The sequence below is a fragment of the Gekko japonicus genome, unplaced genomic scaffold (genome assembly GCF_001447785.1).
Source record: "Gekko japonicus isolate JY-2015 unplaced genomic scaffold, Gekko_japonicus_V1.1 scaffold169, whole genome shotgun sequence".
Lineage (NCBI taxonomy): Eukaryota > Metazoa > Chordata > Lepidosauria > Squamata > Gekkonidae > Gekko > Gekko japonicus.
In genome coordinates this window covers 958,217-973,344 of record NW_015161951.1, presented here as the reverse complement: position 1 = coordinate 973,344, position 15,128 = coordinate 958,217, and the positions used below count along the sequence as shown (strand labels likewise).

The 15,128-nt window shown below is 45.3% G+C and overlaps 1 protein-coding gene across 1 annotated transcript in view; it reads right to left on the bottom strand.

The window, feature by feature from the left end:
- The window catches only part of PPFIBP1 (PTPRF interacting protein, binding protein 1 (liprin beta 1)), a 192,365-nt gene that overhangs the window by 33,129 nt on the left and 144,108 nt on the right, over positions 1 to 15,128 (bottom strand). The window contains exons 15-18 of the mRNA XM_015429444.1: positions 13,578 to 13,635; positions 12,382 to 12,411; positions 2,859 to 3,015; positions 224 to 256 (exon numbers count right to left, since the gene is read on the bottom strand). Coding sequence (XP_015284930.1) covers positions 224 to 256; positions 2,859 to 3,015; positions 12,382 to 12,411; positions 13,578 to 13,635 — 278 coding nt within the window. The remainder of the gene's footprint in view (positions 1 to 223; positions 257 to 2,858; positions 3,016 to 12,381; positions 12,412 to 13,577; positions 13,636 to 15,128) is intronic.

Here is a 15,128-nt window from a genome sequence, read left to right as displayed (position 1 = left end):
TTCGTAAACTCTTGTCCATCTGCAACATTTCTTGTTAATCCCGGTTATAGCAACCGAAAATGGCAGCAGGCGATTATTAGTGGTGAGCATTATAGGGCAAAGACATGGATGAAGCCAACAGTCCTATCCAGATGTTTTTGTTGTAGCGCCCTGCATGGCCACAGCTCTGGGGTTAGTGGTTCACATGGCATGGCGCTGATAAGGCATGCAAGGTCTACTGTACCTAAGGTGGGTGCACTTGCACTTCGACTGCGATCTTCAGGCATCCCGTAACGACACGCAGCACAAAAGGGAGGACGACAAGATAAGACTTATCAAAATTTAACACTAGCAAGACAAGGGGGAAACAGTACCCTTCCCCCCAAAAGGGACTCATGTGTAACATTCACAATTTACACACAAGTGGGCCAAATCAGAAACAACCATGCCATTGGTCACCCTCAACAATTGAGGGGTTTTGGACCAGCACAAATGGCAGGAAGGGACAACATGCAGTAGATACTTCTATAAAAATACTTAGTATTTCATGCAGCTTTTATATAACTCTAGAGAGGTCAAAGTACACAGATTCCTAACAGCCTTGCAATCACTGGGCTCAGAAAATAGAAAATTTGTGATACAGTTAAGATTTGCAGTGGAGACTGGCTTCCATGAACTGTTCAGACTATACTTTAATATTACATAATATACTTATGATATTAATATACTTTAATATTACATCCTAATCAATGAAACAAAATAAATTTCTACCTTGTTCAGTTTCAAAAATTCAAGGTGGGTTACCGTTCAATACTTTATCCATATAGCACCTTACGTGATGGCAAACCAAACACCTGCCTGACCTCCACTCACATTTGAACTATTTTCATGAACTAAATTTCTGTCCTGCATGGACCTCAAATACAACATGAAAAACCCTGTAATCAAATTAGACAACTACAAGGGATGTCTGTAGTTTAAGGTGAGGAGACAGTTATTTTGCTTTCACTGCAAAGTGTAAAAACTTGCAGAGCCCAGAAAGCAATCAGAAGTTTCCTCTTCATTCCCTGAAACCCGTATTAAAAAATGTGCTTTGGTCCACCTCCCTTTCTGTCAACACAGTTACCTTCACCACAATATTCACTAGAAGACAGTAGCGAAGTGAAAGAAGTATAAATGGAGATAGTAAAAAGCCCCAGAAAAATGGAGGATTAGGGATGGGCATGAACATGAGCAGAGGTCCATCAGTGGCTATTAGCCACAAGGCATAGGAACTCTCAGTCTGGTGCAAGTGATGCTCTGTATTCTTGGTGCCTGGGGGAGGCAACAGTGGGAGGGCTTCTAGTGTCCTGGCCCCACTGCTGGACCTCCTGATGGCACCTGGTATTTTTGGCCACTGTGTGACAAAGTGTTGGACTACATGGACCATTGGCCTGATCCCACATTGGCTTCTCTTATGTTCTATCTACTAACCAAGAAAATGGAGGTTCATACCAGTTCATGGTTTGTGAGGCTACACGAACTGTGAACTTCCCTAAACCTCTCCCATTTAATGAATCAGTGAGGTTCCTTTCTGGTAGCACCCTCCTTTCTGCCGGCAGCAGCTCCCTGAGGTCAGCAGAATGGAAGGGGAGAAAGATCTTGTAAAAGCCATTTAAAGGGAAGGTTCCATTTAAATGGCTTTTGCAAGTGGGCGCCACACTTCCAGGTGAACTTGCTGCTTGGATTTTACTCACGTGCGGCACCCGTACCTTTCGCAAGCCATTTCAGTGATCCCCTTTCACTCTCCTCCCCACTTCCCACCACAAACCGCCAAAATCACATGGAGGGTCATGGGAGGGTAGCAGATAGGGATGGGCATGCTCTGGTTTGTGAACCACGAACTGGCAATGTTCACAAAATCAGGTTCATGACGAGGTTCATGCCCATGCTTAGCCTACTTCTAAAGTATAGCAAATTGCCAAAGAGCTGCCACTCCCAGAGATTAATGACATTTTCCCTATTTTAGAAGCAAGACTATCATTCAAAGGAAATAGTCAAAAAGGTCCCAACAAACCTTTGAACTGGTTTGGAAAGAAGGGAGTATGGTTCACACTTTCCCGTTTACAAATGATCTCTGTCGGACTAAAAAGTCCAATACTCTAGTTCTATAGAATACTGGTTTTTCCACCACACTGCTCTCAGTACCTAGACTATCACTGATATCCCAGGTCTGAGTTGGAGCCCTCACTATTCCTGGCTTTCCTCACTTTGGTTTGTCCTACACATCTCAAGGGTACTCCAGGACCTGTGCATTGCCTACTCTGCAATACCTAGAACACTGCAAGTAGATAAATAGGTACCGCTTCGGTGGGAAGGTAACAGCGTTCCGTGCACCTCGGCGTCTAGTCATGCCGGCCACATGACCATGGAAAAGTCTTCAGACAGCGCTGGCTCTTTGGCTTGGAAACAGAGATGAGTACCACAATCCTAGAGCTGGATTCGACTGGCTTGCAAGCAAGGGAATCCTTTACCTTTACCTCTCTTGCTGATGTGATTTTCTACCCCTTTTCAAAGCTGAGAGGCTGCACAGACAACACACACCGCAAAATGCACAACACAGGCAGGCTTTGCATCACACAACACATTCTGCTTGTGGCACAAATGTGACAGGATATATGGAATATAAGAACAGGACAACAGATGCTGCATCTGTTTTATTTTCCTATAATTTTGTGGAAGTTGAGGAACAAATAGCAACCGAAGCGTTGCTTCACCTTCCAAAATGCTTTTGGTTCAGACAGTGCCTGCTTCTGTTTGTTTTCTAATAGCAAAATTAGTATCTTCTTCTATTAAAATGCACAGTGACACAGTTGGACCTCAGGCTATACAGTACCTACCCAAGTTAGGTGCGCTTGCTGTCCTTTTATTACTTTTGATCTTGAAAAATCCTCGCCCGAATGAAGACCGGGCTTTACGGGTCCCAAAGGCATCATCGTCATCTGGGGATTTAGGAGGGAGAGTTCTGTATTTGCTGCCCTCTGCTGGCATCTTGCTCTGATTGAAAGGAAAGATCAAAAACCTTGATGTTGCTATTATACTGTGCTCACTGCACTCAAGTGTGGAGTAATGAAAGAGACAAATGAGAAATTAAGGCAGTATGCTCACAGTTAGCATACAAATGTATGTACACTAAATCTTAAGAACAATTCAACTACCCAGATGGGTCTCAAATGCAAATCTGAGATTGGAAACAGGCATGATTAAAGTGTTGGTTAGGGCGTGCTTAGCCCCCACTAATCTATGGCTAAAATTAAACTACTATCCTAAGGGGTTTACTCCCCTTATTCTTAGTGACAGCTTTCAATCTGAATGGGAAAAGGCAAGAATTGATAATTTGGTAAACATGGGATTTCCCCCCCTCTCGATTTTGCAAATGGAATTTGAGCAAGTGAAAGCTTCGATAAAACAAAGGATCTTAGACATTGAGCGGCAGTGTGATGTAGCTAGGTCACCAGCTTTTCTAGCATCACAATCAATCAGATGGCTTTTCTAGCATCACAATGAATCAGATTCCCAACTAAGATGGAGACTGGCTGAGAGCTCTAAATGGGAGCTCCAAGGTCTGACCTCTGTTAAATTGCTTCTAACCAAACAAAATGATTAAACTGATTGAGAACTGACCAGTCCTACCTGGGACTTGCACTGAAGACCAACACCGATGTCTCCTCCTTGGAAATGTGAAAGTAATAGACTAGAAAGTACTTTTGTTTGACTCCCAGCAAGTGGCCTGGACCACGCCTGCACAACTGTGAAGTCTCCTACTCCTCCTGCTGTCTATTGGTTACCTGAGGCTGGCTTTGCAAACAGCGATTTCGCTGCTGCCTTATGGGATGCCTTTGAATACCTTGTCGGCAGAGGGGGAAGTCGAGTGGGATCTTTTCCTGAAAATACCTGTAAATAACTGGAGTCGAGTGGACCCAGTTATAGGCAGTAAGCAGTTCCAGCAGCTTTCTCTGATCCCCAATGTTTCCACTTTGGACCCATGCATTTGGGACTTGGTGCCTCAAACTGACGTGAACCTGAGTCAGCTTGTCTGTGGCCTCTAGTGGTTTGCACTTAGATGTGATTCTACACTGCACCTCCAGAGTTCTTCAAAGTCTCATTACTGAGGTTCTGAACTTTGCTTCCCATTCACCCGAGCTGGCCCTGGTCTCCTTCAGGTCAAAGCATCATGGGCCATGGACGTGATGACCAGCCTAGAAGAAAACTCATGGCTGAGTGACTGTGAGGGGGAACTCAGGATCCTTAACCCTACTAAGATCTGCAGGGTGTTTGACTGTCCTGCCTTTTATTCGGGGAGCAGGAAGCTGTGGAGGATTCTGGTCACTGCCCCATTGAGCCTGTTACCTACTACTATGATTTATCATCAGAGGACAGATAAGAGGAGAGATTGTGTGGGCCTCAGAGTGACAGGTCTCGGTGATTGTCAGACTGGTCTGGTAGACGTGAATTGAATGCCCCATGCAGAATTTTGTTATATTAAGTACTAGCAGCCAAGCCTGTTGTAAAAACAGTACAACGAGCCCTAGACTGGGCCGCGGGCGGCTGTCCATCCGGGGAGGAAGCCAGGCAGGGAGGTGCCGGTGAAGGAAGGGGAGAAGCCAGGAAGTCCTTGATCCCTTCCAGTCTGGCTTTCGCCCAGATCACGGGACGGAGACTGTTCTGGTTGCCTTGACAGACGATCTCCGAAGGCATCTGGATCAAGGTGGTGTGGCGGCATTGCTGTTGTTAGATCTGTCGGCCGCATTCGATACGGTCGACCATCAGCTGCTGACCCACCGCCTTGCCGACGAGGGGATTCAGGGGCTTGCCCTTCAATGGTTTGCCTCTTTTCTTCAAGGTTGGGGACAGAGGGTGGCGATTGGGGATCAGCGCTACCGGAGGCAACCTCTTGAGTGTGGGGTGCCTCAGGGGGCAGTGCTGTCCCCAATACTATTTAACATCTATATGCGCCCCCTCGCCCAGATTGCTCAGAGCTATGGGCTGGGTTGTCATCAATATGCGGATGACACCCAGCTCTATCTAATGTTGGGCGGCCAGTCAGATTCTGAGCCGGATGACCTTCATCGGGCATTGCAAGCTGTGGCTGGTTGGCTCAGGCTGAGTCGACTGAAGCTAAACCCGGTGAAGACAGAGGTCCTGGGCTTAAGTCGGGTCAGTTCAGGGTTGGGGCTCCCTCTCCCGGCCTCTGGTGCCGGCGCCAAAGGTTAGGAGTTTGGGGGTGCTCCTGGATGCCTCTTTAACGATGGAGGCCCAGGTAGCAGCCACTGTCAAGTCAGCCTTCTACCATCTGTGGCTGGCACGGCAGTTGGCTCCCTACCTTGACCGCGATGACTTGGCCACAGTGATCCACGCGACGGTTACCTCGAGGTTGGACTACTGTAACGCTCTCTACATGGGGATGCCTTTGTCGCAGATCCGGAAGCTGCAGCTGGTGCAGAATTCAGCAGCCAGGCTGTTGATGGGCCTCTCTCGGCGAGACCACATCCAGCCTGTTCTGAAGGCACTACACTGGCTGCCAATAGCGTACCGAGTCCGCTTCAAAGTGCTGGTTCTTACCTATAAAGCTCTATATGGCCAGGGTCCATCTTACCTAAGGGACCGCCTTTCCCCATATGTTCCCCCGAGGGCACTACGGTCGGGGGCAAAACATCTTTTGGTTGTCCCAGCCCCTAGAGATGCCAAATATGCTGCGACTAGGGCCAGGGCTTTTTTTGATGGCGGCTCCTATCTGGTGGAACAAGCTCCCGGAGGAGATCAGGGCCCTGTGGGACCTTATGCAGTTCCGCAGGGCCTGCAAGATGGAGCTCTTCTGCCAGGCTTTCGAGTAGGAGCCGCCGCCATCACTGTACCACCACCATGCTGCCATGTCTGGCAATGCGATCTGGCCTTGGGAATGAAGAACGGACATAGCGTAGACTGATCAAGAGGAGACAGTAGATCCTCTGAAACATTGTATTGGAGCCCCGTCTTGGATGACATATTGTTACGAGCACCGATTTTAAATGTAAATGTAAATGGAATTGATTGTTTTATCTGGTTTTAGTGTTATGTATGGCAATTGCCTCTTGTTAGCCGCCCTGAGCCCACGTGGAAGGGCAGGATATAAGTCAAATAAATAAATAAATAGGAAGGTGAAGTCCAGTCAGCCAGCCAGCCAGGGACCTGCACCACTGGTTCACCAGCCAGCCAGGCAGCCTCGCAAGGGCAAGGTGAGTCGTAGTCTCTTGCTCGCTCGCCGTCACCAGAGAATACCTTTCCACCAGACTTCCCCCCCCCTTCCCCGCCCCATGGAAGAGGCTCTGGGGCATCCTCGGGTACCTACCGGCAATGGAGTGAGCCAGAGGCGAAAGACCAGGCGCAGCCACTGGCCAAGGAGCAATAGGAGAGGAGGAGAAGCCGGCGTGACTGCATTTGGTATTTCCCTTTGTTTTAATTAATCCATTCAATTGGGTTTCCTGTTGTAATAGGGTGGGCTAATTAGATAATTTTTGTTGTTCAGTCGCACAGTTGAGTCCGACTCTTCGTGACCCCATGGATAATAGAGGGAGATAATGGGATACTTGGTTAGACAGGAGGGCCTATGAGATGAGTAGATTGGGTTTTGAACTAGGTAGGTGCAGCTCTCTTGTTGGTTTTTGGAGTGGAATTTTGGGTTGACAACACCAAGGAAGGAGGCCATACAAGGATCAGGGATACCTGTAATAATGGGGCAGGGGAGATATGGCGGTGGGAGTAGCTGTTGTTCTTCCAATTGGAGTGGAAGAAGTTAAGAGATACGGGAATGCTCGGACTTCTTCCCACCTATGTCCCATCCCAAGAGATGTTGGTTGTGGGGTAGGAAGAATTACCCATCTTTGACACTGGTATTATTCAATGCAAGGTCTATCGATAATAAGACCAATGTACTCCATGATTATCTTATGGAGTCACAGGTAGACCTGGCTTGTGTGGCTGAGACCTGGGTGAGGGAAGGTGAAACAGTCACTCTGAACCAACTTACCTCGCCTGGGTTCTCAGTCTTTCACATGTCCTGAACAAATGGGCGGGAGGTGGTGGCATTGCTTATCCGTGGATTTTGTTCCTTCAGGTTGCTCCCCACCCCAACAATCTCCAGCACTGAATGTGTTGGCCTAGCATGTGATGTCAAAGAGAGTTGGGCTATCTGGCTGGTGTACCAACTGCCTAACGCACCAGCAGATACCCTGTCCAATCTGTTAGATGCTGTATTGTTTTGGGCACTGGCGTATCCCAGGCTTTTGGCCTTGGGTGACTTCAATGTCCATGCCAACAATGCAGTGTCCTCTCAGGTCAGGGACCTGTAGGCACTGGGACTCTCACAGGTTATATCAGCTCCCACACATCTAGCAGGCCACATGCTGGATTTGATTTTGGGAATGAGGATTAATGTGGATCTGATGGCTATTGAGATAGTGCCCTGTTCTGATCACTTACCCCTGAAGATTCGGCTGAGCATGCCATGCCTGCCCTGTTTAGGCAAAAAGCGAATTTATGATCGCCCGAGTACCTAAATGGACCCTGGTCAGCTTCAGGAAGCTTTGCAGGATCCGATGCCCCCTGGCAGCTCATTAGATGAATTAGTGGAGGACTGGAAACACTGGCTCTTTGAAGCCATCAATGGGATTCCCCCCCCCCCCCCCCCCCCCCTGTTTTACCAAAGCAGCACCTTGGTATACTGCAGAACTGCGGAGGATGAAGCGAGAGCTAAGATGGCAAGAGCAAAGGTGGTTGTGTGCTTGTGACGAAGCATCACAAACATCTTACAGGACACTTATGAAAGCCTATGAGATGGCTGTGAACGCCACAAAGGAAGATTTCTATGCGGCCTCCATTCCGTATGAAAGCTCGCACCCAGTCCAATTATTTAGAATTATTTGGTCTATTATGACTCTGCCACAGGGCAGACCAAATAGTAGGGAACTGGCTATTGGCTGTGAGGTATTTGCAAGCTATTTTGCAGATAGGATCGTGACGCTCTGCCAGGACCTCCCAGCCACAATTGAGGCAGTAAGGGAACTGGAAGCCCCTTGTCTGTCTTCAGGTTCGATATTGGACCACTTCAGACAGGATCTTGGCAGTGGTGAGGCCTACTACATGCCTCCTTGACCCATGACCTTCTTGGCTAGTAAGAGCCTGCAGGGAGGGCATTCAGGTCCCTCTGGGGGAAATTATCAACTTGTCCCTTTCTACCAAGACTTTCCCAGGGGCTTTGAAGGAGGCAGTAGTTCATCCGCTCTTGAAAAAAACATCACTGGACCCTAGGGTCCTGGCCAGATACCACCCAGTGTCAAACTTACCATTCCTGGGTAAGGTAAGTTGAGAGAGTGATGGCCAAACAACTAGACGTTTTCCTGGATGATGTTTCCAACCTTGATCCTTTCCAGTCCGGCTTCCACCCTGGCCATGGGACAGAGATGGCACTGTTTGCCCTTCCAGATGAGCGGGAGGAAAGGGGGGGGGGAACTGTGACAATTTAGTGCTTAATGATATATTCATAAATCATAATATACAATGACAAAAAATGAACAATATATATAGTGAATGTATAGTGAATAGTTGCTAAATGCCTATAGCCCATTGAAGAACCTAGCTGTAAGCATAGCTTTATGATTAAGTGAATCAGCGGTGATATTTTCAATATGTCACCAAGAGAAATGAATTGTTAAAAGACAGCTTATGTACACATCCTTGTTCAGAAGTAGATCGTTGTCGAAACGGCACACCATTCCGGAGACCACCGTCTACATTCACTATATATATTGTTCATTTTTTGTCATTGTATATTATGATTTATGAATATATCATTAAGTGCTAAATTGTCAGTCCCCCCCCCCCTTTTTCCGCTGGTCTTATTACAGTGCCCATCCTTGTGACTATTCTCTGCCCTTCCAGATGACCAGTGTTCTCTCTAAGTTGAGTTAGTGTGAGCTATCTCACAGTTTTTTAGCCTCCAATTCACACATTTTTGTCTTAGCTCAGGAAGAATGGCTCCAGAGCAAATTAATTTATGCAGTAGCCAAATTGCTTGCTCACAACTTTAATGTCAATAGCTCACAAAGTAGAATTTTTGGTCAAAAGACTCCACAGGTTAGAGGGAGCATTGTAGATGACCTCCATAGACATCTGGATCGGGGTGGGTCGGCACTGGTGTTGCTATTAGATCTAACAGCAGCGTTAGACATGGTCGACTATAACCTGTTGACCTACTGCCTTGCTGACATAGTAGTTCAGGGGACTACCTTGCAATGGTTCTCCTCCTTCCTCCATGGTCAGGGACAGAGCATGGCATTCAGTGAGGGGGTCTCTTCATGATACCCACTGGGATGTGGAGTGCAGCAGGGGTTGATCCTCTTGCCAATATTATTCGCCATCTTCCTCAGTTAGTCTGGAGGTATGGACTGGGTTGCCATCAATATGAAGATGACACTCAGCTGTATCTGTTACTGGACAACCATCCATTCTCCACCAGCAGTAATGTGGCCAAGGCTTTGGAGGCTGTGGCTGGATGGTTGCAGCAGAGCCAACTGAAGCTAAATCCATCAAAGACAGAGGTCCCGTACCTAAGTCGGGGGGGGGGGGGAACGCAGCGGGGTGATGTAGATGACCTCCATAGACATCTGGATCGGGGTGGGTCGGCACTGGTGTTGCTATTAGATCTAACAGCAGCGTTAGACATGGTCGACTATAACCTGTTGACCTACTGCCTTGCTGACATAGTAGTTCAGGGGACTACCTTGCAATGGTTCTCCTCCTTCCTCCATGGTCAGGGACAGAGCATGGCATTCAGTGAGGGGGTCTCTTCATGATACCCACTGGGATGTGGAGTGCAGCAGGGGTTGATCCTCTTGCCAATATTATTCGCCATCTTCCTCAGTTAGTCTGGAGGTATGGACTGGGTTGCCATCAATATGAAGATGACACTCAGCTGTATCTGTTACTGGACAACCATCCATTCTCCACCAGCAGTAATGTGGCCAAGGCTTTGGAGGCTGTGGCTGGATGGTTGCAGCAGAGCCAACTGAAGCTAAATCCATCAAAGACAGAGGTCCCGTACCTAAGTCGGGGGGGGGGGGGAATGGATGTGGGTATCAGGGTCCCCACTCTGGAAGGGATACCTCTGGTGCCAGCCCAGAAGGTGAGACGCCTGAGAGTAACACGGGATGCCTCTCTTTCCATGGAGACCCAGGTTACTACAGTCACCAGATCTGCTTTTATCCATCTTAGGCAGATTAGGTTACTGAGACCCTATCTTGCTCCACAGGACCTAGCTACAGTGACCCATGCTTCTTGTTTGGCCCTCATTTCTTTGTCAGTTAGGAATTAAGGAGACTTGCTATGCTTTTATATCTCAAATCAACTCAGTGTGGACATACTTTGAGGCGGCTTACACACCAGGTTTGCTATGCATCTTGTTTGATTATTATCGCAGCAGCACAGGTGTTGACTTCATCTTCTGTGCATATGTGTATCCATCGTGTGCTGTGTGAACTGCACTGGCTGCCGGTTGAGTAAAGGATCTGTTTCAAGGTGCTGGTGCTTACCTTCAGAGCCCTATACAGACAGGGGCCTGCATTCTTGTGAGACCGCCTATCCACATATGAGCCCTAAAGAGCATTACGATCTGCTAATCAACATCTACTGGTAGTCCCTGACCCCAGAAACGTCTGTTTTGCCTCAACTAGGGCCAGGGTTTTTTCGGTCCTGGACCCTACCTGGTGGAATGAGCTCTCATATGAGATCAGCACCCTGCGGGACCTTTTACAATTCTGCAAGGCCTGCAAGATGGAGCTTTCCCACCAAGCTTTTAGTTAAGGTGGTAGACATCCTCCTTTTATCTATCTATTGGGCCTCCCCTTTGGTGGATCAGAACTGAGTAATATCCAGAGCCCAATTGTGACAGGTTACATCTGTTGAGGCTCTGACTGGATATATAGAAACTGCACTGTATTTTATTTTATTAATTTTAAACTGTTTTTAAGTATTGTATATTATATTTAATGGAACCCGCCCGAAGCCTATGTGGGGAGGGCAGGATATAAATCCAATAAAATAAAAATAAAATAAATAAAATCACACACTGTTCTACTTTGCTAAATACAGAGGGAATACCATTTTCACAAACACTTACTGAGACCACACTACATGAGATCAGCTCTAAATAACATTGTGCCACGTCACCAAATTTTCTTTTCCATAGAGTTTTCCCTCGGATGACCATGGCCCCGCCCCCAGCATGCCCGGCGTGCCCGCATCACTTCCGGGTGACGTGCACGTCGGGGTGGAGTTCCCCCCGGGGTCCGATCCGCCAGCGGCAGGGAACGGGCCTCTGGGGCGGGGTTTTCCCCGCTCCCCGGGGGGACTTGGCAAGCCTAAATTATACCTAAATTTAAATTCAGTATGCATAATTTCCTGGCGGATTTTACAGGCCGCCACAAAAAAAATCACACAACAGATTGTAAACTGAGGGTTATCACCCATAAGGAACATCCTTAAAATATTATAATCTGAATGGCCAGGAAACCTTCTAAGCAATGGAAGAACAATTTTTAGGTGAATTTCCTGAAATAACAATAAAGCAGAACATGTTTGATTGTTTCCACCTCACCGGCACCACAAGGCCAAATTCTCTCCCACATGGGGATCTTTTTATATCTCCCCTCTGACACCGCAGAGGGGAGAACTCACTATCTTGCCAGAGAGAATGCCCTCTGTTGTCCCGGAATCCCCAACAAGGAGAGATAGGGGGCCAGAACAACAATACATCTAAGATTTTCTGGAATCATAACATTTGGGGCACCAGTAGTATCTCCCTATTGCTCAGTGTCTAACAGCCTTTGTTTTACCATTGCTTTAGCTTGACCACAGCTCATTCCTAGGACAGTTTGTAGAGAAAATCCTAGATTCAGCAGTTTATGATGTACTGACTTTACAAGAAGACTAAAAATTATCTTGGTGGATTGAAGGTGTCAGAACCTGTGGGATATAATTTAACTTGAGCCAGAAATTAATAGAGGCAAATGCTCATCAAGTTGATTTTGTTAAACTTCATGGAAAATGTTATTCAATTGTAGGTGTAGCTTACCCTTCTACCTAAAAATGTAGGAGTCTTTGGGGGAAAACATAACTACTGCGGAAAGTTATTTTCAAGCTCTCACACACAATAACAGATTAGAAAATAAGGTCAGCTAAATCTATCATACTTGCTTCTAAATAGGATTAGACTGGAAGTCCCAGTAAAATCAAGTGAACCTGATAGCTTCATTGGGACTAACAGTGTTTGGCTTTCTCCATATTGTACCCAGAATATCTTTGCTAACACATGCAAAACAGACACGATACCTCTTCTGGCTTCTCTGCAGGCTCTTTATCCTGTTTTGGAAAAAAATGTAAGCATTAAATATTGCAGGTAAATGGATTAATTCAGTAGATACACAGTTTCAATTAAAACTTATCTACATCAAGTCAACCCTAACACTTTACTAGATAAATATTCAGATTCTCACAGTTTAGTCTATATTTTATATTAAGGATTAGGCTGAGGTAGTATAGACATTGTTGCCCTTATTAGTCAACACAACAAACAAGTTTGAGAAGGCCAATATGTATGACTCGGAGACCAGAAGCTTACTAAGATTCATAGAACATATAGCCAATATATTTGAAGGAACATAAACTGTCCCCCATAACTGTCTCTTAACCATGATTTCAGATCAGGCAATAAGGTCTTCTTTTGTCCTGCTACCATATTATGAGGTAGAATTTATTACCATGAGAAACAGATTTTAGGTGATATCTCTTGTTTAATTCCCTTTCAGTGGAATCACAGTTTATCTGTTCTATTGCCCCCTTTAGGATGTATGTAAAACTGTCCCATCCCAGGCTTTTTAACCAATAAGTTTACTGAGGCTTAAAATGTTTTAGATAATAATGTCTCCCAATTTTATTTAGAAGATTTTAATGTCACATCTCCAGAGTCATAGTTGAGGCAGCTTACAGTTACAAAATTTTATGATTTGGGGTAGTGGTGGTTTTAAACTTTAAATTAACTATTTTATAATGATTAAAGATTTTTTTTGCCAATTTTGGTTATTTCTGTCAGAAAGCAGGATATAAATTTAAAATTAATCAAAATGTAATTCTTCTATCTATATTTGGCTCTGGATTGTATAGAAAATCATTTTTAAAGATCAACTCAATTTCCCCTTTTCCATAATGGCTGTAATTTCCCCAAACATGATCTGAAGAAGCTGCCAAGATATTAAAACCAGAAAATCCTCCACTGCTAATTCATCATTTGGTATCCCATTGCTTGATGTTCAGCTGGGATGTGTGGAGTGCCTCCTTTAAAAAGCATTGTACCTTAAGATATATGCAAGTCCTCTCTGTGGTGTCTGATCCAGTACAGTTGTTTCACACATGCAATTCATCTGTTGATATTTCAACCACCAAGCAATATACGTGTGTGAAAGCCTCAGGAATCAGAACTGAGACCATTAAAAAAAAAAAAGGTAAAAAATTCAAACAGGACTACCCACTTCCGATGGCTCTTTCTTCAAGTTTCCCAGGCTGCTTGATTTTTGCAGAGCTGAAGTTCTAGAGACAATCAAATTAACAAAGAAAAATGAACAACTGAATCCTGCAGAAAGGAAGGGAGTTTCTTGGGAACATCTCTGCCAGCTGCCCAGTATCCTATACACAATTGCAGGTATTTAAGCTACAGTATGGCCAGAAGCACAAGCCAAAGGTCTCGGGGCCTTGGATCTTAACCCATGCCTCCAGCCTGTGGCCTAGAGTCAGCAGGCACAGTGCGTCCAGGATCATCCCAGGTGTCGTTTATTGTAATTTGTTTTTTTTTCCCTTTTATTCATATAAATTCTGTCTTTGTAAGCCACTTTGGGTTCTCAATGAGGAGAAAAGTGAGGTGAAAAATACTTAAACAGGACTTAGCTAGACTTGTATAGATATATTCTTTGAATAGGAATAAATATTAAAACATAAGCTACAAAACCATTTGAATAGATGAAGGGAGGAAATACAGAGTTTTAAATGTTTTTTTTTCTTTTAAATTCCATATTGCAGTGAGGCAATAGGGTCTCCATGGGTTTTACTCCACTGCAAAGGGGGGTTACTGGCTCAGCCAACAGACTGAGCAGCATTCCAAGAAGCCCTGCTTCCAAGTCAAAGAAGCAGCTTCAGCCAAGCTACAATCTCTTACCATCTGCAATATGGGAGAAACAAGGGCAGAAATAACCAGGGCTTGCAATCCAGTGTTTCCCTCATAAGACAAGGCAGAGGTACACTTGAAGGAAACAACTGATTCATTCCTGCCAACTTTTCTCTGCAAATCCTTTTCCCAGATGAATTTTAAAACTGCAAGAATTTGCAGGAAAGAAGTGTTTAAGCACCTGGGGACTCTCCCCTGCAAGTACATTTCTCACAACTCCCACATTATCTCAACGAATATGGTTTTGAGAATATGTGTGCCCACCCTAATCTTATTCCAATTTACAAAAATTATGGAAAACAAAGCACGTTAAACACCCTAGAGAGTCACATAAATATTAAGTCTTATGATGTTCCGGGTTAAAGGTACAGACACTTGGGAAAGTAGCTATGATAGCCCCATCCACTTCCCTCCCTCAGTGGCAAGATTTTCCCTATGTTTTCCTTTCCCTGTTTGACTGAGCTGTCCTAGTAATGTTTTTTTTTTCTTTCCTGAAGAACTCTGTGTCACAGTGTATATTTTGACTGTTTGCTCAGTCCAGAAACCTGAGGGAAGGACTGGGAGCCCCCTTTAACTTAAATGGCACTAGAGACGTTTTTATAAGCCAAATCGACAAAACGTTTTATGTAACATAGAGAAGAAAGGTCAGGTGAAATTGGGGTAAAATTTCTGAGGTAAAATCAGTACATGCACAGACTTTTGTTCTTATGTTTCAGGCTAATGAGTGTTTCGTAAGTTATTCACAGTTACTTAAATCTTTATGTTGAGAAGTATTTGTTCCAGTGTTTTCCTAAACACTCCAATACACTTTCTTTCAGTATTCTCTGACTCTCTTGGTTTCCGGAAGGCTGGTACACTCTCT